This window comes from Gopherus evgoodei, unplaced genomic scaffold (genome assembly GCF_007399415.2).
Source record: "Gopherus evgoodei ecotype Sinaloan lineage unplaced genomic scaffold, rGopEvg1_v1.p scaffold_35_arrow_ctg1, whole genome shotgun sequence".
NCBI classification, from domain to species: Eukaryota; Metazoa; Chordata; order Testudines; family Testudinidae; genus Gopherus; species Gopherus evgoodei.
In genome coordinates, this window is record NW_022060027.1 from 1,018,340 (window position 1) to 1,042,514 (window position 24,175).

General features: G+C 49.2%; 1 protein-coding gene across 1 annotated transcript in view; it reads left to right on the top strand.

Annotated features, from left to right (window-relative positions):
• The first annotated feature begins 804 nt into the window (after nucleotides 1-804).
• Nucleotides 805-24,175, top strand: part of LOC115641758 (butyrophilin subfamily 3 member A1-like) — a 29,257-nt gene continuing 5,886 nt past the window's right edge. Inside the window, exons 1-9 of the mRNA XM_030545124.1 lie at nucleotides 805-925; nucleotides 8,374-8,464; nucleotides 10,230-10,577; nucleotides 11,705-11,989; nucleotides 15,424-15,525; nucleotides 15,751-15,807; nucleotides 17,177-17,203; nucleotides 19,322-19,348; nucleotides 20,530-20,556. Coding sequence (XP_030400984.1) covers nucleotides 8,395-8,464; nucleotides 10,230-10,577; nucleotides 11,705-11,989; nucleotides 15,424-15,525; nucleotides 15,751-15,807; nucleotides 17,177-17,203; nucleotides 19,322-19,348; nucleotides 20,530-20,556 — 943 coding nt within the window. The 5' untranslated portion in view covers nucleotides 805-925; nucleotides 8,374-8,394. The remainder of the gene's footprint in view (nucleotides 926-8,373; nucleotides 8,465-10,229; nucleotides 10,578-11,704; nucleotides 11,990-15,423; nucleotides 15,526-15,750; nucleotides 15,808-17,176; nucleotides 17,204-19,321; nucleotides 19,349-20,529; nucleotides 20,557-24,175) is intronic.

A 24,175-nucleotide genomic window follows, 5' to 3' on the forward strand; every position in this document is an offset into this window, starting at 1 on the left:
ACCTTCTGGGCATAAAAGAGACATAATTGGGGTCTGGACCTTGTGTGGGATCTTCTGCAGAGAGGTGAATTCCTCCCACCCCCAAAGGACACCTACCACAGGACTTCCCCCTCCTGCTTAGTCTCTTCCACCCTGTTCTCCACACCCAGCTTCAGCCACTTCTTCCCCGACTGCTCCCGCTCCCTATTCTGGGCTCCTGAGGGGTCTGCTGTCCCTGCTGAGAGGTCCACTGACGGATTGTGACGAACAGAAGGCAGTTGGGAAAGAGCATCCAGAAATGACCTCTAAGCAGGTGGGGAGCTGGAATCAGTGTGGCTAAGCAATGGGGGAATCAGGGCAAAAGGCCAAAGAAACGTGGGACAGAAAGAAAGTCTTGTGAATAGACATTAACATATGTCTGCAAGCAGCTGAGGTCCACAAGGGAAATCTGTCAGGAGTACAAAGCAGAACAGTTTTGGAGATCAACTTTGCAGGGTATAATTGATGTAGAAGTGGATTGTCCTGGGATGGTGGCTGAGCACATTTCATCACTGGAATGGACTCAGCTTTGTAGACCAGCTAGACGGAGATATTTGGAGGAGCTCAGATGCTCCCCCTGTCTCCGCAGGTAACCGAACACCTGCCCTGGGTCCTGGCCAGATCATACCTCTGCCAGGTTAATGTGTTGGTTGCAGTGTTTGAATACTCAGAAACTCGTCTCTTTCATCAACGACTTTGGTCCAATAAAAGATATTGCCTCGCCCTGGTTAATGTTTAACAGGTGCCCTGGTGCTTTCACTTTCCCCTGCTCAGAGTTCACACACAACTCCGGGATCCATTTCCCCCTCTGCCCCAACACGTCAGTTCAGTTCCATGGGCATTTTGTGTGGGGCTGGGACCCCTGGCTCACTGCATGGTATCACCTGGGACATGCTGAATCCTTAAGGTAGGTCCTTCCAGGTTATTACCCCCTTTCCTTCATTCTTAGGGCTGCTCATACTCCTGCCCCAGGGATCATGTCCCCTCTGCCATGGCCTGTTTCCACCTCCCAGCGCTAGACAAACACCGATGGTGGGTGTGAGTCATCGCTCAGACCATTATCCCCTCACTGCTTCGTGTGGTCATCTGGGGTTCCTTGTGGCCTTTCCCTGGAGAGTGTGATGAGGCGCAGGGGTGGTTTGGTGCCTCTTCAAAAGGGCCTGCTCGAAGTAGGGGCTGCCAACCCAGAACTGTGTGTGTGGAGGGGAGGGAGGCGGTCATTTGGCTCAGAGATCTAAATGGAAGGTGCCTCCCTGGTTATTGTTGCTATGTATAGTTCAGTAGCACCTAGAGGCCCCAGCTGAGATTGCTGCCCCCATTGCGCTGAGTGCTGCGCAGATCACAAAATGAGGTCAGATCCCCACTGCCCTGTCTGAGATAAGAGCCCCATTGTGTTGGTTGCTGCACATACAGACTGTGAGAGACCATCCCTGGCCCCAAATTGCTCTCAGTCTGGCAATCATGTGTAGCTGAGTCTAGCTGGGTTCAGACCCTTTCAAGCCTTGTCTCCATGGGACATTACACTTTTAGAATGTGTTAACCCAGCACAGGATGCTGAATGCAGGGGCCTGGTCTGTGCTGGAGGGATGTGTGGTGTTAGATAACGTATTAACTGTCAGACCTAGCAGTTCATCAAGCCATCAGCTCACATTCTGCCAATAATAAGAGCAGGGCCGGCACGTCCATTGAGGCGAACTAGGCAATCGCCTAGGGTGCCAGGATTTTCGGGGGGTGGCATTTTGCTGGGGGTGGGGCCAGAGGCAGCTCCGGTGGACCTGTCACAGTCATGCCTGTGGACGGTCCGCTGGTCCCGCGCGGCTCCGGTGGACCTCCCGCAGGCACGGCTGCGGCAGCTCCACCAGAGCCACGGACCAACGGACCCTCCACAGAAATGGCTGCTGCAGCTCCACCGGAGCTGCGGGAGCGGCGCGCGGGGTGGCGAAATGGCCATGCGCCTAGGGCGCAAAAACCTCTAGCACCTGTCCTGAATAAGAACCTTAAAGAGCCTGTCCCTGTCCCCTTGATCACCTCTGCGCTTTCTCCCACACTGCCGGCCGCCATGCACAAGAACAGCTCCCCATCAGTGTTCACAAAGCCACCACCTTCCCCTTCTCAAAATCCCCCCTCAGAGCTACCTCTGCCATGGGGGCCTATTCAGCACTGCCCTCTGGCACTGGCTAGGCTAGCAGCCAGAGGCAGGGACTCCGCTTCCCTGCTACGCTTCCTCTTCTGTCTCTAGGGTTCAAGGCTGAGGAGCTGGAGGGAATTGGCTGGTACCTCTCTCTCTGTGATTTGTGAGTGGCTCTGGGAGCATTCATGTAACCTAGCTCGGTGTGTGGGGCTCCACATGCTGTTGGGCTGGGTGATAACAACACCTGGTGCACTGTCTATACTGGCACATTACAGTGCTGAAACTTGCAGCACTTGGGGTGTTTTTTCACACCCCTGAGTGAGAAAGTTGCAGCGCTGTAAAGTGCCAGTGTAGACAAGCCCTTAGAGAGGCTCCCCCATAAGTGACAGTATTATGAATATAGGAATTTTGAGCCAGGCCCTGGAAGCAGACATGGAGATCATAGTGTAGCTGTGAACAGCAGTTCACCACTCATGCTCTCTAACTCATTTTATTAAAAGTTTTATCCCTTTCTCATTCACTCACTGAGTTGTTCTGTGAACCCCAAGATCATTCCATGGTGCCAGAAGTGCCGAGTGTTAAGAGAGTCTGCAGCAGACATTTTGAGGTTAACTCCTGTGTTTGAAACTGAAAGCAGAGGAAAAGGGAGCAGGTGGAGCAGCAACCAGAGAACAAACAAGAGCTTTTGTATGTATTTTATGAGCATAGTATAGCTTAGCTAGCTGAAGAAGGGAAGAAAGCCAAATATGGATGGTGTTGCAAGCTCCATCCAGTCTGCGATTGTCAGGCAATGTTGCACAGAACTGGAAAAAGTTCTGACAGCTGTTTGAATTGTATTTAGCAGCTATAGGGACAAAGGAGAAAAAATGATAAAGTGAAATCATTAATGTTTTGGCATGTTTTGGGGGAGGAAGGATTGGATATTTATAATAACTTTAAGTTTGAAGAAGGTGAAACATGAAGCTAAGTATTCTGACAATCTGAGGAACATTGCATGTCAAAAACAAAATAAGACCTTTGAGAAACACAACTTTTTTACATGCATGTAAAAAACTTATGACACCACAGAACATTTGATTAAGAAGACTCAGTTAAACCTGTGACTTTGTTGAGCTGACAGAGTCTCTGGTCAGATATAGAAATAATTTGTGGCATTAAAAACAATATGTTGAGAGAGAGAGAGAGAGAGAGACTGCTCTGTGAAGATTTTGCTTCAGAAAAAGCTCTCCCGATCTGCAAGGCAGCATCAACTATGAAAGCACAAGGCAAAGAGCTGAATTCATCAGAAGGGGTTTCCATGTACTAAAGTACAAAAGAATTTAGCCAGATAAGCTCAAATCAAAAAGTGGAACCACTCGCTATGGAAACTTCTGCTACTGAAGACACAGAATGCAGACATTTATGTGGAAGGTGTGGTTTACAACATGGTCCAAAAAGTGTTTTGACTTGGAAAACTCTGACAAAAATGTGGGAAAATAATCATTTTGAAAAATGCTGCAGATCCCAAATGCAGAAAAGTCAAGTGTCCTCAGTTGAAGACAACCTGGTTGAGGAGTTTTACACAGACATGCTAGGATCAAGCAAACCTGATGAGAGTGATTGGAGACTCCCTCTGAAAGTGAATGAAATAATTATTCCACTCAAACTGGACACAGGAGCTGAGGTTAATGTTCTGTCTGAACAAGATTATGAGACACGGAAAATAAGATTCAAACTGGAACCAACAAAAATAAAAGTAACTGTTTTTTTCTAGAAGAAATATACCAGTGAAGGAGAAGTGCATTGCTAGCACCAACTATAAAAACACCTGTGCAGGCTCCCATTCATTATGGTGCCAAAAGAAGTTACACCAATTTTTGGCCTGCTCACCTGTGACAAACTCAACCTGGTAAAACAGGTATTTTCACTCCAAGACCATACTGAACCTGGCTATGAAGCAATCATTTGGGAATATCATGAACTGTTTCAAGGGTTGGGTTGCTTATAGGGTGAACATACAATCCAGATAAACAAGCAGGTCCCTCCAGTTATCCATTCATATAGAAAGGTGCCATTTGCACTCCATGATAAACTGAAGGCTGAGCGCCATAAGAATGGAAGCAATGCAAGTAACACAAAAAATTGAAGAGCCAGTGGAATTGGTGAGTTCCCTAGTTGTTGTAGAGAAAAATAATGGCCAGTTACGCATATACTTAGATCCAGTGTCCTCAACAAGGCTGTATAAGGAAAACATTTTAAACTGCCAACCCAGGGCTGTCCAGAGGATTCAGGGGGCCTGAGGTCCTCGGCAGTAGGGGGATGCCCCACTTTGGTGGCAATTTGGCAGTGAGGGGTCCTTCCGCTCTGGGACCCACTGCCGAAGTGCCCCGAAGACTCGCGGCAAGGGGCCCCCACCGCCGAATTGTCACCGAAGACCCAGCTCCCGGGGTGGAAGGACCCCCCACCAGGGGTCTTCAGGGCACTTCGGCAGTGGGTCTCGGAGCGGAAGGCCCTCCTGCCACTGAATTGCCACCGAAGACCCAGAGCAGAAGAACCTCCAGGGGCCTGGGCCCCATGAGAGTTTTCCGGGGCCCTCGGAGAGAGTGAAGGACCCCTCTCCAGGGCACCCGAAAAACTCTCATGTGGGCCCCGTGGAGCCTGGGGCAAACTGCCCACTTACCCCTCCCCCAGATGGCCATGTGCCAACCAGAGATTATGACTCAATTTGTGAATGCACAATATTTCAGTATATTGGATGCATCTTCAGGTTTTCGATAGCTAAAAATCTTAGAATCATAGAATACCAGGGTTGGAAAGGACCTCAGGAGGTCATCTAGTCCAACCTCCTGCTCAAAGCAGGACTAATCCCCAACTTTTAAAAAAAATATTGAAGAAACCCCAAAACCGTCACATTTAATTCCCCATTTGGAAGATATAGATTTTTACACTCACCCTTCGGCATAGCTTCAGCACCAGAAGTGTACCACAAAACCATAATATGATCTATGAACACATTAACGGTGTCGACGCCTCAATGGATGACATCACCATCTGGAACCCAACTAAAGAGGAGCATGATTGTAGACTTTGGGAAGACTTGGTTGCCATTAGATCTGCAAATGTGAAGCTAAATAGGGAGAGATGTGTTTTAGGGTTTACAGAACTGACTTTTGGTGGAGATATTATTTTGAAGGAAGGTGTGAAACTTGATGAGAGGAAGGTTTCAGCCATTGAAATGATGCCACATCCCCAGTCAAAGAAAGAGTCTAAGAGTTCCTGGGAAAGGTTAATTATCTTGGAAAATTCATACCAAATCTATCTACAAAAGCAGAGGCTTTGAGGCAACTGCTAGAGAATAAAAGTGAATGGTACTTGAGGAGAGAACAGGAGGAATCATGGGACAGTTGGAAACAACAACTGATACAAGAGTTAGTGTTGAAGTTCTGTGCACCAGGCAGACCTATTAAAATTTCAGCAGGTGTTTCACAGTCTGGATTAGGTGCAATGATTGTACAGAAACATGAGGATTGTTGGCAACTAGTGGGGTACGCATCCCAGTCACTGACTGATGCAGAAACCAGATACGTGCAGATTGAGAAGGCCCTTTTAGGAATATTGTTTGCATGTGAGAGATTCAATCAATATATTTATGGCCAGACAGTAATGTAATGAATGGCTGATGATGCCCTGAATCATGCCCTGGGTTTAATGGTCCCAGCAACTCCTGCCTGAGTCTGCAGAGAGCCAAGGGCCAGAGCTCTGAGAGGAGAACTGCCCCATGCAGCTCAGAGGGAGGTTTATTGCCACCCCACTGCTCTGGAGGCCCTGCCAACCCCACCCACCAGGGACTGTGTGTTTGACAGGGGGGAAGAACTCTGAAATCAGAAATCAGAGAGGAAGATTAAACAACCCGAAAGACTCAGAGACTTGCCAACCTACCTGGAGAAGGGGTAATTGAGGAACATTAGTGGTAAAGACTCACTCCAGAGGGATGTGCTGGCAACCTCTCCTCTCTAGGTAATTGACATATTGGGTTTATGGAAATATACTAGATGGGTGGAGAATTTAAGGTATGTGTCATTAGATAGCTGTTCGGTGTTTATATATGGGTATATAAGAGATAATGTTTTTTTTAGGAGGGAAGATGTAGAGATATGTTTGTGGAAGATTATAATTTAGAGACAGTCCCTCATAAGAGTCAGTATTATAAATATAGGAATTTTGAGCTGTGCCTGGAAGCAGGGTGCACAGTGCACAGCATGTCACTAAAAGCTCCCTAGTTAGGAATAAAACTTTGTTAAAAACTTTCTCATTCACTGGTTTGTTGTTTAATGAACCCCAAGATCATTACAGCAGTGCTTAGTGGGGGGCTGGGTCCTCAGAGTTCTTCCCCCGGATCAAACACACAGTCCCTGGTGGGTGGGGTTGGCAGGGCCTCCAGAGCAGTGGGGTGGCAATAAACCTCCCTCTGAGCTGCATGGGGCAGTTCTCTCAGAGCTCTGGCCCCTGGCTCTCTGCAGACTCAGGCAGGAGTTGCTGGGACCATTAAACCCAGGGCATAATTCTGAGCTTTTCTCCTCACACATGAAACCAGGAAACTTACATTTTCTTTTAAACACAAGACATGAATCTGCTGGGCCCCTCTGATGCCTGGGCCTTAACCATTCCCTCCAACAGTTCATGATGTTCCCAAGTAACTTGGATGGGCTGAGAAGGGAGATGCACACAGAGGAGTTAGATATAAACATAGATTCTCTGACTGGAAGGCTGTAGCGTAACACGGCTTTTATTCTTAGAATCCAGAACGATAACACACAAGGACCCAAATCAGAGAGAGACAAAGCAGAGAGGCCCAGGTCACCCCGTTTTTCTCTAGGCTGCTGTTTACATCTGTCTGCTGCTGGACCTGGATCACACATTTCCCTACCATAGACCCCTGCCTGCCAACAGGACCAGGAAACCTCCCATTTACAGAGATAGTTTACTATTCCAATAGTTTTTCAAAGCTGGTGCTAGCGCACTGGGGGCCCTAAGCAGGAATACTGCCCCCCATACTAAAACAGGCAGGTTCTTATAATAAAAAGCAAATAGGGTGCTCCCTTGAGCTACTTGGGTCCCTAAGCAATTGTTTAGCTACTTGAGTCCCTAGCACTGGCTCTGCAGATTTCAAATGCATGATGGATGGGCTTGGAGGGAGCTGGGAGTGAAACAGAAATAGAGTGACATGTTAAGGGCAGAAGAGCCCATTGCGTCCATCCAGTGTAACCCTGTGTACACAGGCTGATGAATTAGGGGAATAATATCTGAGGCTCTGAGCACAGCTGAGACAGCCCCTGCTGACCTCCACAGTGTATCTTCTTGTAATGTCTGCTGATGTGATGTTCTCCCGTTGATGTCAGGGGAGGGGGACCAGGTATCTGATAGCGCCCCTTGGTGTCTGTCACAGCCACTGGCAGCCCCGTCCCTGTCACTTGGCAGTGTCACTTACAGAGGTTGGTGGCTTCCGGGCAGGCTGATCTATAGAAAGGTGCCCAGGTGTCACCACTGACCCAGGTGTGAGACGAGACTCTCTGGGGCTGGTCCACATAGCATGTGAGTCTGTCACAGCCCCAGCTGCACAGCCTGGTTATTTAGCTCACGCTGTAGAACCCCATGTAGTGAGCTGTGGAGAGCCCCACGTCACGCATTGGCTGTGTTGTCCCAGCTGGAGGTAGGTACAGCCAAGCCCCTTCTGCAGGGGAGATAGTGGTGTGGGTACCACTGGGAGTAGCTCAGAAGTGGTCCTGCTCTGCTGCAGGCTTCTTCTGCACTAGGGAAGTTGTGGAATCTCCATCTCTGGAGATATTTAAGAGTAGGTTAGATAAATGTCTATCAGGGATGGTCTAGACAGTATTTGGTCCTGCCATGAGGGCAGGGGACTGGACTCGATGACCTCTCGAGGTCCCTTCCAGTCCTAGAGTCTATGAGTCTATGCACTGGAATTGAGTGGACACCTATACCAATGGATGGTCAGAGAACTGATCAGGGAAGAAATGGCGGTGGACACACGGCACTGCCAGGGGGTGGAAATTCCTAGTGCCAAGCCTAGCAGGCGGCCGGACAGCATGGGTGGGGTGAAATCCTCTCCTGTCCCTGGGGAGATGCTCTGGCTGGGAACAGAGTAGGTCAGGTCAGATGATGGATGGGGCATGTTCCCTGCACTGCAGTCTGGGAAGGTGTTAACCATTCCTGCTCTCTCCTTACAGGTGCCTGCCTAGGGTGTCCCCATGGCAACGCGGTGGTGGCTCTGTGTGTGCAGCCTGGGGATCCCCCTCCTGGTGCCGTGTTCTCTTTCTGGTAAAAACGTTTGAATCCCAGTTATTTCCCTCCCTCTCCCCCATGTACGCTGCCCCCTGTTAGGCTGGGTTGGGGCATCAGAGTCCCAGTGACTCCTCCCTTGGTTCTTATTTTCCTTGCATTTTGAGCCTTCAATCACATCTGGGTCACATTTTCAAGCTTTTCTCTGCAACCACTAGAGCTAGAAACTGACTTTTGTTTTACATGAAAGCTGAGATTCTCACAGAATCACATGCCTCCAGGAGCTGGGGTTTATGAAACCCACATAGTAGCCCAAGAGCTGGCAACACTTAGGATGAAAACCTCCTTGGTACCTTTCAAAATGTCACCCTTTTCCCTTCCCCTGTAGCCACACAGTGAGTGTCAGGTGATGCAGCTTGGCAGCAATTGCTCTACAATGGACCCATGATGGGACAGATGAGTGTGGAGACCCTTCAGACCAGTCATTCCGAAACTGTGGGGCATGGTCCCCTGGGGGGGTGTGGAGGAACATTCAGGGGGGCAGTGGGGCTCAGGCCGGCCCCATGGGGGATGGGGAGGGAGCGCCACCCAGTCCTGCTCTGCCCACAGAAAACCTCTAACCTCAGCCACAGCTCAACACACCCTCTGCCCCAGCCCCAGCTACAGTTCCACTATGCTCCCTGCTCTGCTCCCAGCCCAGTTCTGATACCAGCTTCAGCTCCACTCCACCTCCAGCCCATCTCCGCCCCCAGCTGCAGCTCTGGGCCCCAGCCCTAAGCCAGCTCCAGGCCCAGCTGCAGCTCCACTCCATCCCCAGCCTGGCTCCACCCCCAGACCAGCTCCACCTCCAGCTGCAGCTCTGGGCCCCAGCCCTAGGCCAGCTCCAGGCCCAGCTGCAGATCCACTTTGTCCCCTGCTCTGGCCCCAACCCAGCTCTGCCATCATTCCTCTCTACCCTCAGGCCAGCTTCACCTCTAGCCACAGCTCCATCCCCACCCCCAGTTCTGCCTCCAGCTGCCCCATCAGCCCAAGCTGAGAAAGTCTTGGCAGTGCAGTAATGGAGGGCAGTGTGAAGAGATTCCATTACTGGTAGGGGCAGCACAACAGGAGAATTTTGGGCACCACTGTTTCAGACACAGCTATTGTGTAGACATCACATAAATCACCTTCAGATGTTTAATTTCCCCCAGACACCAATCTCCAGAAGGGTGACTCCCCATCTAAGCCAGTTTCTGTTTGGGGTATTGAATCCATGGAAGGGATGTGTGATGGTCCAAAGGGTCATCAAAGACCCGATACCCTCAAGCCAGTCAGAAGCCCTCTGAAGTGGCCTCTCAGCAGCCATTGTGGGGCTACGTGGATCTTAAACCGGTCCATCAAAGAAGTTGTTCACACTGGAAAGAGCTTGTAACTAGGTGCCATGGGGCTGTGCAGGGTGCTATGGACTGGCAGGTGGCTTCTAGATGGGGCCATCCCCTACCAATAGAGTGTAGGTAGATTGCAAGACAGGCACCTTTGGAGGAGTTTCCAGGGGATAGTAGGAAAGCATTGGAGGACTAATTTGTGCCAGTTGTGGTCTGGCTGCACTGCCTTGTGTCCACACTGAGAGAAACTCAATTGATCTACACATGGCTCAACCTTGGGAACCTTCTGCTACAAGTTGTGCATGGCTGAGGGAATTCTGTTTAGCTTAGTGACGCCCTCTTCTCTGACTCAGTTTGTGTTTGTATGGCTGGGACCTGGCTCAGTGATGCCCTCTACTTATTCCTCTCACTCACTCTGCTCCTGGGGTTGTCTATTACAGAGAAGTTCTCCCTAGCTGGCTCCCCACGCCCCGTGGTGGAGGTAGTTGGCCGGGATGTGGTGTTACCCTGCCAGCTCTCACCCGCGTCCCGGCTGCCCAGCATGGAAGTGCTGTGGAGGAAAACTGGATCAGGATTTATCCCAGTTCACAAGTACTCGGATGAGGGTTCTCAGGACCTGCCGGGGGAGGGTTACCAGACCCGGACGGAGCTGTTCCTGCAGGAGTTCAGCAGTGGGAACATCTCCTTGAAGCTGAAACGGCTCCAAATGTCAGATGATGGGAAATATCAGTGTCTTGTGATGAACCCAGAATGGACCCAGGAAGCCACCATTGAGCTACGGGTTGCAGGTGAGATGCAGCACTAGAGGATGCTCTGCCTGGGCAGGCAGAGCATCCTGTACCCCTGGGGCACCCCAACACTGAGCCCAACATGGCACCTACGGTCCTGTTCTGCAGGGAGCTGTGTGCAGGACTCAGTAGGGGGCACTTTCTCCTCGCACTCAACACTGACCCCACTGTGGTACCAGCAGGTCAATGCTGCATTAAATGACCTCATTTCAATGAGATGTAAAGCTACAGTCCTCAGCTCTCATGTTCATGGTGGTGCTGTTTGAGGGAGTGGGACCTTTACCCCCATGTTCTGCCCAAATCCCAGCTCAGGTGACAATTATATTCGGTCTCCCTAAAACTCTCCCTGCAGTGTCCAAGGACTGGGATATTGTTTGTTATTTCCTGGAACTGACCCCGCGTTCAGTACTGCACAAGGGCAGTGGAAGGGACGGTCTCTGCCCATTGAGCTCACTAAGTAACGTAGCCCCAGACAATACAGTTCAGAAACATCAATCCCCAGGTGAGGGGTCCTCCTTTGATAATGCAGAATATTGAGGTTGTTTTAAATCATCTCTCATCTTTGGTGGCTCCTCGTCCAAAGGCTCCACGGGAGATGTTTACTTTTAGGGAGAAATTTAAAGGAGGGGAGAGTGGTTGTGTGCAGCATAGGGAGAGAGAAACCTAAGCAGGAGGGGTGGCTTGGCCTAGGGCACCATTAGCAGTGCAGGAGAAGGACACCAGAGGGGACAGTATTAGGAGGGTGGCACAGGAGGAGTCGTAGCAGTGATGTAGGCAGTGTCACCATCCCCTACTTCCTGCTCTGTACTGAAGTGAAGTGATTCTGACAGCTGCTGGGTTCCATCCCAGATGTAGCTGCATTTCAGCAGCTGGTGCAGTGATCTCTGTGTAGCACTTTCACCCTGTACATTCCTCAGTGAGATTTCAGGGCTCAGTGCTCTATGGAAATGCAAGATGGCATTATTTAATTCCTCCAGTCATTAAGATGAGGGGTACCAGGGAGGCTTTGCACATATGGGAATGGAGCTTTCCAGCCACACCACCCTCTACCCAGCAGTAGCTGGGGAATCACATGGTGCTACCAAAGACACAATTTCCTGATACACACACTCCCTGTCTCCCTGCAGCTGTGGCTCCCGTGTTCATTGATGTGCTGGGCCCCCGGGGTCAGGGGATCGGTCTGGCCTGTAGATCCACAGGCTGGTTCCCCAAACCTGAACTCCTGTGGGTTGGAGAGAACTGGCAGAACCTAGCAATGGAGATTGTGACCAACATGGTTCAGGACAGAGAGAACCTGTATGGTGTTGTGAGTCACGTCACTGTCACAAAAGGAGAAAAAAATGGAGACATCAGCTGCATAGTGCGGAATGGCCTGCTGCAGACTGAGCAGAGATCTGCCATTCACCTTTCAGGTGAGTTCCTTCCCAGCCCCCCATGCCGAATGGGTTGTTGTTGTTAGTACTACTCAGTGTTGTGAAGGCTGCTAAGTTGTTATTGCTGCCAATGTTGCTCTTGTTGAAGTTCCACGGATGCTCTTAAGTTGGAGCAGCATGTCAATTGCTCAGACATCAGTGTTATTCATCCAATAGAGCACAGGCTCCGTTCGGTGTTGAAGGTGCTCAGCCAGGTTTATGGTCAACAAAACATGGTACTATTGGCTCATAGGAGCTACAGTTACACTAACATGTGTACTTGTGATGTGGTACCTGCTCAGTCAGTGCACCAGGATGCTGTCCCCGAGACTAGTACAAAGATGCCCCTTCTATGACTTCTCCTACAAACAAGTTACATATTTCACTCCAGATGTGGTTGGTGACCAACCCTTATTCATTATCCTGTCATCCCATCGTTATCCTACAAGGGGTCAGTGTTTTCCTGTACCATATCTAATGAGAGTGTTTACATAGTTACTTGAGAGATCTGTTATATCATTGCACCATCCTCTCCAGTCAGGAATGTGCTTACTTCATGTGCTCTTATTTTCTCAAGGCCCAGTCTACTCTAGGGCTCCAGCAAGGCTTACTGGGGTCACCATGGAAATGTGGGGCCTGAGTCACTTGAGAATTGCACTTAGCTAGAGCCTATTTCTGGTACTGAGAGAGGAAATGTCCTTCTAACCTGATTTGTGGGGCTATTAGTGATGCAGATGTCTGTTATATGGACAAACTGCCTGTCAAGATCTTGACTGAGTCTCATAAAATGAACTCAACATCATTCTTGGAGGAGTTGGCACATTTGGTTGATAAAGGTAACTGTGCTGACATAGATTCAGGGAGTGTCTATACTAGAAAAGCTATAGCAGCAATATGGTAGGCTAAACACTCAATACAGTGGTAAAAGGGGTCCTTCTGTGGCTGTAAAAAATCCACCTCTCTGAGAGGCGGTAGCTTGCTTGACAGAAGAACTCTTCCATCGACCTTCTGTCTACACAGGAGCTTAGTTTGGCTTAAATACATTGCACAGGGAAAGAAATTTTTCACAGCCCTTAACGATGTAATTAACCCATCTAACTTTGTAGTGTAGACCAGGACTCAGACTCTGTAAGAGCATTGTCTTAGTTCTGCATGAAACTCTGATGACAAAAATTAGCACTGTACAAAATCAAGATAGCCCATATTAAATGGATTAAAAAGTGGCTAATTGATAGATCTCAAAGTAAATGTAATGGTGAATCATTCTCCAATGGGGATGTTTCTAGTGAGGTTCCACAGGGATCTTTTCTGGGCCAATGCTATTCAATAGCTATATCAAAGAGTTGGAAGGAAATATAAAATCATTGCTGGTAAAATATGCAGATGACCCCAAAATTGGTGGAGTGGTACATAATGATAGGGACAGCTCAGTACTACAGACTGATGTGGATTGTTTGGAAAGGTGGGTTCACACCAACAACATGGTATCATGGATCCACAGGACCAGTGCAATGGCCTGAGTGAAAATTCCCATTTTGTCAAACAAGTATTTCAACATGGCCAAATACCAGGTCACACATTTATGAACAAATAATACAGGTGACACTTACAGGATAGGAGACTGTATCCTGGAAAGCAGTGACTCTGAAAAGGACTTGAACGTGAGCTCCCAGGTCAATGCTGGAGCTAAGATGGTGAATGCAATCCTTGTATGTATGAATGAGAATAGCTAGCAGGGGAAAGTAGGTGATATTAGCGCTATGCATGGTGTTAGCCAGAGCAGGACTGGATACTGTGTCTAGTTCTGGTGTCCTGTAGCGGGGAAGTCACCCTGCTCTGGCTTGAAAAGAGTTAAAAGCCAGGGTTGGAGCTGAAAGCAGCTGAGGGAGGCTGATTGGGTAGGCAACCATAGATGTGGCCACACTCAATTAGGGTCCAGCTGGCCCTGATAAAAGGGCTGGGTGCTAGGTAGAGGGAGTCTCACTCTACTGGTGGAGTGGGAAGGACCTGGCTGCTGGCTAGAGGAGAGTATCCCAAACAGAGCAGTGCTGGAGAAGGACAGGTGGAACTGGGGAACGCTGGCCAGTGAGTCCCCAGGCTGAGGCCAGGCTAAAAGGGCCTGTGGAGGTACTGAGGCTGCAGTGGTATAGCCAGGCCAGGAAAAGGCACCAGGTCCAACCCCCCTTGCCAATGATGTTCAGACTGCAGTTTGTCCCTGAGGGAAGGGGCTAGATGAAGACTGGCAGTGGGTCACTGAGACAAAGTGAGATTAGGGGATTGCGATTCCCCAGGGAGGGGAGGACCCTGAGTGTGTGGTACTGCCAGGGGCCAGTGCCTTGCAAAGGGGCACTGTGGGCTGTGAGGGACGTGGGACCTAAACTAAAGAGTAATGGAGATAAGGGGAGGCGCAGGCAGCAGCAAGGGAAACACTGGCCAGCAGGAGGCGCTCTGAAGATGGAAGACCAACAATACCAACCAGCAGGAGCGTGCCACGGCAGTGAGTGCACGCCATGCTTCATGCCCACACTTTCTTATAGGAAGCTGACAAATTGTAAATTGCTCAGAAAATAACTACAAGAACAATCAGAAGTCTGGAATCCTGCCTCATAATCAGAATTATAGGAGCTCAAGTTATAGAGCTTATTCAAGCGAAGGTTTAAAGGTGACTTGACCACAGTCTGTAAGTACCTACACAGGGAGGAGATTTCGGACAGTCCATAGATCTGATGGCCGGAAGTTGAAGCTAGACAAATTCAGACTAGAACTAAGGTGCAGATTTCTAACAGTGAGGGGAATTAACCGTTGGCATAAAAGACCTAGAGATGTAATGGATTATCCCTTACTTGGAATCTTTAAACCCAAACCGGGCGTCTCTTTCTATAAGATCAGCTGTGGCTGGACCAGAAGTTCTGGAGTGGATGCCGGGATCACTGCAGGAGGGTGTCTGGCCTGGGATATACAGGAGGTCTGACTAGATGGTCATAATAGCCCCTTCTGGCCTTAACATCTATGAATCCATCAACTCATAACACACTGGGGCCAACTAGGAAAAAAATGTTCTCTGCTGAACTTATCAGGACTGGACTTGGTGACTGAGAACTGGGAGCTGTGTGACAGTGACTATCTGAGCAGCCAGTTGGTGCAGGCAGGGCTGGTCAGGCTGGGCACGGAGCCACTGGCTGTTGGCTTGTAGCAGTGGGAGGGATTTGGTCAGAGCAGAGTCCTAGTTCTTGGAACTGATGCCGCACTGGCCTCTCCAGTTTCAATGGCTCCATATGTGGCTGTGATCTGAGTGTGGAGGGGATGTTTCCTTTATGCCCATGGATTTCTGGTCTCCCTGAGCCAGGACTTAGCTGTCAAACCAAGTGGCAAACCCATTCTCCAGTTTCAGGATGGGACTGTGCTCCTCACACACTGTGCTCTCTGTTTGCCAGGTGACATCTTCCCCCGAGTTTCTCCCTGGCTGGCTGCATTCTGGGTATTGTTCACTCTGGTTTTCATTGCTGCTGGAGCTTGTGCATATTTTGGATACACAGGTAATGGGAATGTGTTATTTGCATATTTAGATCCTGGCCCTAGAGGGCATTGGGCTGGGGCAGGGGAGTATCTTATTGTTCAGATATTGACCTTTGGTTGGTTTTAGGAAATAAACCACACTAAAAAACACACCGAGGTCCCCGGCCCCACCTGTATTGGTGTATTGCTCAGTGTTTCCTCTTCCTTCCCTGTCTCACTGCAATGTCTGATTCTCTGTCTTACAGCGAAGCGAAAGGCTTCTCAGAAGAAACGCTCTAAAGAGGAGGCTCTGTTACTTTTTGGTAGGTCTCCTGCTCTAGCCCTTGGTCTGTCTGAGATGTGTGAGCTCTGTGACTACTTGGTGTTTTCTGTGGCTCAGTGCAATGAAAGGGATGGAACCGGGAGGTTTCTGCCTAGTGCTTGCTCATCCCACCCCCACATTCTCATACACCCTGATGATAACAGGTTGACAAATGTGTATTTTGCTGCAGATACCCAAAGGTCCATGCTTATGAGATTCCCTGCATATGGGTGGGGCAGGGACACAGGCCTGCAGTAACAAATCTGGGTCAGATTATGTCCTACTAACTATGGACAATTGCTCGGTGGTTCTATTCTCCTTAAAGAAAGACACTGCAAGGTCAATGACGCTCTGTGAGATGATTCCATCCCTGTGGCTGTCGAATGCACAGGACACAGGGAGGGTGATTAACTCCTAGCACAAGCTCCCAAGAGCAGTGGGGAATTCTCCATCTTTTGATGGCATCAAATCCAGACTGGGCACCTTTCTGGAAGCTGCTGTAGTTAAACCTACGTAATTGGGCTCAATGAAGGAGGGACTTTGTGAGATTCTCTGGCCTGTGCTCTGCAGATGATTAGAGTAGATGACCTAATGGTCCCTTCTGGCCTGAAACGCTATGAATCTATGACATTCACTCTCTTGTGCTGTGGTAAAAAACACAACAGCCCCTTTTTAAAAAAAGTCCACACGTCTAATTTATTCCACTGTGAACTTTTCTATATTTAATAATGATATTGGTTTGCACTGTGATGGTGCTGAGTAGTGCTGACCCATTCTGCTGGGCAGTGCACAAACACACAGGGAAATATACATGAAAGGTGCAGAGAACATGCCAGCATGGTGACTGGGGTTCTTAGGGCAATCACAGCCTGGAAGAGCCCTGAGGCTCCCCCTCTTTCACCTCCTTTGCCCTCTGCCATGCCCCCTTGTGACCACCATTCCTCCAGTTGGGAAGGGCTGGATGGGACTTCTCCAGCAATCAGTGCTGTTCTGTAACCAGCTACAGGGGTCACTGTGGAGTAACTGACCCCATCCCAATGGTTCTACTAGTCCTGCTGCACCAGCCCCAGGCCTGCGCTACACACAGACCTTTCCCAGTTTAATTCAAGGTGTGTTTTGAAACCTAATTAGTTAAATTGATGCAAGTGTGTGTGTAGACGAGGGCTAAGGAGTGAGAGACTCCCCCAGGTCTCCTGTGTGTTGGTACATATCACTAACCACCAGCCCTGCTCCTGTCAAACCTGCTGGCTCCTGCATTGGGGCTGGGAGTGTGGGTGTGGGATGTCTGTGACTAACCCTAGTCATTAGGGAGTGTACAGCACCACCAGTATATATCTCTGGGTCTAACACTTTTCTCTTCCCCATTTCAGAGAGTGAGAAGAAGACCACGGAAGCAGGTACTTGGCTAAACCCTAGTAAATGTGTGTTTGTGATTTCATACAATAATGAGATAGAAATATCACCACATACATAGATGCTGACTTCCCCTCTAGCCGTGGGGTGCTCAGCCACCCCCCGTCTGCCCTGGACCCCACCTCACTCCACCCCTTCCTCCAAGCCCCTGCCTCTTCCCACCCTTCATCCATCTGCCCCCCGTCCCCATTCCAACTTTTCCGCCATCTCCCTGCCCCCGCTCTGCTCCCACCACACTCCTTCCCACAAGCCCCCACTCTGCCTCTTCCCTGCCTCCTCCCCCTTGTGCACCAAGTCCCCACTCCTCCCACTTCCTCCTGGTGCTTCCTGAATGTCACAAATCAACTGTTTGCAATGCTCTGGAAGTGCTGGGAGGGCAGGGAAGGAGTTGGTAAGCAGGGCCACCAGCAGGTGAGAGGTGCGGTGGGGAGGGATGCAGAAGTGGGAGCTTGGCTGCTGGAGGGTGCTCTGCACCCACTAATTTTACCCTGTGGAGGCCTGGAGCACCCACAGAGTTGATGCCTATGACCACATACAATGTACACACTTCAGTCACCTTCATGATCATCTCCCCCTACCCTGGAAATAAACTAACACTGAAGATTTTGGAGATCACATTCTTAACAACAGAGAGTGAATTTAATGTGTCTGGAATGGTGAGGCTCAGGCTATGTCTACACTACCCAAAGGTTCAGATTACAGCGGCGTGAATAGCAACACACACCAAAGAGCTGCACTGTAACAACCCCATGTGGATGCTCCGGGTGTAAACTAAAAGGTTCCTAGTTCACATTAACAGAGTCATGTTTGAAGAAGACTATGTCAGTGCGAACTAAGTACCATTTAGTGTGCACCACCAGCATCCACATAGAGCTATTACAGCACAGCACTTTGGTGTGTGCTGCAAATTACAGTCACATAGGCCAAACTACGGGACTGTGTAGTTAAGCCCTTAGTGAGGGGCTGGGCAAACTTCCTCCATGAAGGTCTGTGGCTACCTCTCGATTCTGACCTGCAAAATTCCTGCTATCTTGATGCTGGGCTCCCTGCATGCACACAGCTCTGCCAGTGCCTTTCAGTGCCCAGCTGCAGCCTCCTGCTATTCCAGCCCTGAGCTCCGGACTGAACTGCCGGGGTCTCTGAATCCCCACCCACAACTGCTATGCTATCCCAGCGCTGGGTACCTCAGTCCTGTCCTCTGCCCCTTTCCTTGCTAGTCTAGGCCTGGGCTGCGAATAAACAGACTCCAACCCCTACTGTACCCTGTATGAGCTGTGTGAAGTGCACTCTGATGGGCCTCACCACCCACATTATTCTATTAGGAACCAAGACCAGACCTGACTCCACATCTCGAGGCGGACAGTAAATCCAGTGCCACACAGCCCCACAGAGCAGTTCCCCAGCTAAGCTCCTGCCAACCACTAACCTTAGAGTTACAAACTTGTGCAAATCGGCACCACGAAGGGATTGCCCGGCACAGAAATAGGAGGTCTGAGGCCGGGTAACAGGCTGCAGCAGTGGAGGCCTCTCTCTATGTGATACATGTTCTGGTGTGAAACTCCCTCCCCTCATTCCCTGCAGTGACATCACTGGGGGTGCTGCCCCCCCGTGGCAATTTGTGGGCTCTGTTTAGGGGCTGATCTGGGACCTTCTTTGTTGTTCATTATCAACAGTTTTGTATGACGTGTCCTGTCAGTTCTGAGACCCTTGGCTTATTGGGTACGTCTACACTGCAACTAGGAGCGAGATTCCCAGCTTAGGTAGCCAGACACATGCTAACTCTGCTTGAGCTAGTGCGCTAATAATAGCAGTGTGGCTAGGGTAGCAGGGGACTTGGCTCAGGGTAGTCAATTGAGTACATACCCAGGGGGTCTGAGTGGGTTTGCATTTCAGCTGCTACCCCAAGTGGTTGCACATGCTCCTCCTGCCTACCCTGCTGCTTTTAGCACACTGGGTCAAGCAGAGCTAGCACTCGTCTACCTGCCCAGACTGGGAACTCAGTCCCAGCTGCAGTGTAGATGCACCCAAAGACAACCCCCAGTCACTGTTCTTGGAACAACCCTTGCTGAATCCATGATTGTCTCCTTTTCTTCTCTCCCCAGAGTGCCAGGAGCTGCGTGAGACGATTGGTAAGTTCATCCACCTTCTCATTAGAACTCCTCACAGAGGCTCCCAGGCACACATGGTGCTGAGCAGATCCAGAAGTACCAAAAGTACCAACACCACAGAGCAGGGCTGAGCGAACAGTTCGGGCAAAATCAGAGTCACATTAGAGTTACCTCAGTCTCACTGCAGCCCTATGAGCTCTCTGCAGCAGACACAGGGTTACCTGCTCTCATGTCTGGATAGACAGACAAATGTCACCTGGTCTTTGTCAAGCTAATGCCAAGCATGTGTTCTGATACAGTAGGAGGGGCCCAGACACTTTGTATAGATGACTGCAGTAGTGCAGGTTGTTCTAGGCCATTTCTCAGAATGTGGAGATGAGCAAGAGACCAGACTTAGGCTCATGTTTTTATGTTATGTCTTCAAGTCCAGATCCTAGCTCTGAGCTCCAATCTTCTCCAGGTCCGGCTATCCCCTAGTTCAGGGGTTCTCAAACTTCATTGTGCCATGATCTCCTTCTGACAATAAAATTTACACATGACCCTGGGGGGGCAGGGGATGGATTGAAGCCTGAGTCCTCCCAAGCCCCACCACCCTGGCTGGGGAGATCAAAACCAAATCCCAGGCCCCACTGTTCAGGGCAGAGGCGGGAGGTTCAAAGCTGAAGCCCAAGGCAAGGGACCTGTAACCATCAGCCACACCAAGGACTGAAGTTCTTGTGCTTAGGCTTCAGCCCTGGGCAGTGGGGCTCAGGCTTTGGCTTCAACCCCAGCCCCCCAGCAAGTCCAACACCAGCTCTGGTGACTCCATGAAAATAGGGTCACGATCCACTTTGGGATCTTGACCCACAGTTTGAGAACCTCTGCCCTACTTATACCTGGAGTGTGTAGCTTTGGTGCTCCAAAGGGCTGTTAGTAACACAGAACAGGAATTCCCCTTAGACAGAAGGGCTGAGAATGTCAGAGCTGTATCGGGATCCAGACCCACGTCTTCCATCAAGGTTAGATGCTTTGCAAATCCCAGGGCTCCTGGGTGTTGGTGTGAATTATTAACTGCCAGCCCTACTCCTATCAAAGCTGTTGGTTCCTGCACTGGGGCTGGGAGTGTGGCTGTGGGGTATCTGTAACTAATCCCAGTCGTTATGGGTCACATAACATCACACAGCACGTCTCTCTGTCTAACCCTTTTCTCTTCTCCATTTCAGAAGCTTTGAGGAATGTCTTGGAATCAGGTACTTGGATAATCCCTAGTAAATGTGTGTTTGTGCTTTCACACCATGACAAGATAGAAAAAATCACTACCAGTATCATGGGCAGCAGGTATAATAGACCAGGGGAGGCTCTGCACATTGTGCGTTCCTTAGTAATCTCCCTGGACTCGGCTGAGGCTTGCCCGGGGCTCCTCCAGCTGATGGGAGGGGCAGGGGGGCTGGGGGCTCTGGTCACCGGGGGTGTATGGGGGTCTGGGAGCTCCAGCCACCGTGGGGGGGGCACAGGCAGAAGGGGCAGAGCCAGGGGCTAACCTCCTCAAAGAGGGACTCCACCCACTGGCCATGATCTATACACACGATGTATGTACTTCAATCATCTTCATGATCATCTCCCCCGGCCCTGGAAATAAACAAACACTGCAGAGGTTGCAGCTCAAATTTCAGTATTGTCCTTAGCAACAGACAGTGAATTTAGTGCATATGGAATGGTGAGACTTAGCCAGGGTCTGGGCAAACGTCATGCAATTCTATGGATACATTTCAGTTCCGACCTGCAAAATCCCTGCATGCACACAGCTCTGTCAGTTCTCCTCCATCACTACCTGCAGCCTGCTGCTATACAATCTTGGCCCCCCACACCTACAGCTCTGCTGGTGCCCCTCAGTCACACCACCAGCGGTCCCCTGCTATCTCAGCCATGGACTGCCTCCCACATAACTTTGCCGGTGCCCTCAGTCCTGACCTGCAGCTAATGGTGGCATTAGGCACCTGCAAGCTGGACAAGTACAGGGAACCCCAAGGCTGCAATGTGCCCTCTGAAAGCTAGATCTGGCCCTCCAGGCGTCAACTGCTCCGTCTTGCTCAGTGCTGCCCAGGGCTCTGAATGGTGTCCTCCGCACAGCATTGTGAGATGCACACTGAAGAGCCCCACCAACCACATTGTTCCACTAGGAGCCGAGACAGCACCTGACCCCATGTCTCCAGAGATGGACTCTAAATCCAGTGCCTTGCAGCCCCATGGACCCTTCCTCAGCTAAGCTCCTGCTGCCAACCACTGATCCTAGAGTTACACACTTTTGCAAATCTGCACCACAAAGGGATTGTACGACCTAAAAATAGGAGGTGTGAGGCTGGGTGACAGGCTGCAGCAGTGCAGGCCTCTGTCTATGTGATACATGTTCAGGTATGATGCTCCCTCCCCTCATTCCTGGCAGTGCCAGCAGCTTTGGGTGCTGCCCCAGGGAAATTTGTGGGATCTGTTTAGGGGCTAATCTTGGACCTCATCTGTTGTTCATTAACAACAGATTTGTGTGCCATGTCCTGTCAGTTCTGAGACCCTTGGCTCATTGAGTACATCTACGCTGCAGCCAGGGCCAGTCTGAGACCAAATGGTGCCCCAGGGAAGTCCTTTAGTTCAAAAGTTCGCTTTTCTCATCTTTATCCTTGCAAACTGAAGCACAATGTCAGAGAGATCCAAAGACTTGCCAATGGCATTTTCAAGCAATAAAATAGCAAGAGATGTCAGTCTGTCGTTGGCCATTATGAATTGAAGATATGTTTTAATTAGCCTGAGCTTTGAAAAGCTGGGTTCACCACTCGCAGCTGTGACCGGCAGTGTGAGCAGAATCCTCAAAGCTATCCACAAATTAGGAAAAGTGTCCTTCAGCTCTGCATCATAAATGAATTGGAGAGCTTGGAGTGATGAGTGCTTTCCATGTGGCAAAATGTAATGGATATTGTGCAATTCAACATAGAGGTCTTTATCATTGACATCCAAACATTCCCCTTGTGTCAGTGTCCGGTGAAAGTCTGAACAATTGTTCAAGAGTATTTTCCTGTCTGCCAGCAGCTTACTAAGGTCACATACAAAACCTCCCAGGTCTTTTTGTGGTGCTTCATTTGTTTGAATCTTTCTTCAATGAACACTCAAGCAGTGTCAACGAGCGATCAAAAAATCTGCCTCTGGATTTTTTCTTCCAGTCTTTCTATAACCTCATCTCTGCCCTCATAACCACACTGTCTCTTCTTCTGATGAATACGAATTTCCTTGGAGACAATCTCAACTCTCAAATTTTCCACCATTTCTTTGGCAGCAGTGATGGCATCTTCAAATCTGTTGTCTCTCTAGGTCACAATGAAATCAAGGCAGCTTCTCATCAAAATAGTAGTGGTTTTCGGTGTCCATCAACTGAGTTTGTAATGCTTTGCTTGCAATGTTTACTTGGAACAGGATATCGTGTCAAACCACAATTGAGACCAGAAATGTGAAGTCAGTGATATGGTTTGACAGGTTTTGCATCTTGTGTCGAATTCTGACCTCAGTTTTACTCGACTGTGCCAGTTCCATGAGGTGTCATAAATCTCAGTTCCTTGGTACCTCACTGGCCTTATGCTGTCAATGCAGCTCTCCCAGTGAGTGTCACTTATCAGCTTCATGGTCAGATCTGTAACATTGTCCGTGAGGATCTTCCATCTGATATTGGATGTTGAAAAGAGGATTTACATCCTTTGCAGTAGTCGAAAGAGAGAGAGTGAATCTAAAGAAGATGACACTGCATCTTACACAACAAGGTTGAGGAAATAGCACCCAGAAGGCACGAAGACAGCTTTTGGATTTAGCAAGAATCCTTGCCTGGACACAGCTGTTTCTTCCCTTCATGTTTGCACCATTGTTGTAGCCTTGGCTATGGCAGTCCCAAAGCTTTATTTTATTCTCATTCAAAACATTCATGAACAGTTCTGTTAGGCCTTTTCCAGTAGTGTCGTCCACAGACAAACAGTGTTCATTTATTAATATACAGCTATCCTTATTGTCAACAAATCTTACTGTAAATGACATCTTTTCACTGTGAGTAAAGTCGTAAGTGCAGTCTATTATTATAATGTAATACTTTGCATGTTATCAAGCACCTTCCTTGCTATAAGATCAATGAAGTTGTTTTGGATGGTTTTGCTGCAGTAATGATCCATAGCTTCTTTACAAACTACTCGAAATAGTTGCTTACGCACGACATCACTGTATTTCCCAAGGAGCTCTACCAAAGCAATGTCATTTCTGTTAAGTTCAGTTTATTTATTCAGCTTGAGCCTGGACTTGACCTCCATCCATTTGGAGTAGGCTGTAAACTGATCAGGTGACTTTTCATGTTGCTTCAGAACATCAACTACATTATGCCAGTAGTTGTACCCAGAATGTGCAAGCAACAATTTAACATTCTTGTCAAATATTTTGCAACAAAACCAGAACACTTTGTCAGTTGATTTTGAGTAAACTAGCCAACACCGATTCAGTTTCTCACCATTCTCGAGCACTCTTTTGCAGTGTGACTTTGAGATGTGTCACTTTTGCTCATTTACCAGATATGTCATATCCTTGATTTTTTACGGCCCATTCAAATTGTATGATCCATATCGGCAGAGTTTAGGATCGCTGGCCATAAATTAGGATCAGATACATCGATTTGTGGTGTGCAGTTTTTTCTCACTGCTGTTTCTGTCACCATGCCAGGCTGATTCTTCTTCATGTAAGGAGGGTCTGAATGAGCTCTTCCCTGATAGCTAGCTGGGAGAGGGAGAGACTTCAGGAGCAAATTGTATTTACAAGAACACACCTGCTCTGCCTAGATAGCCATCAGATAGA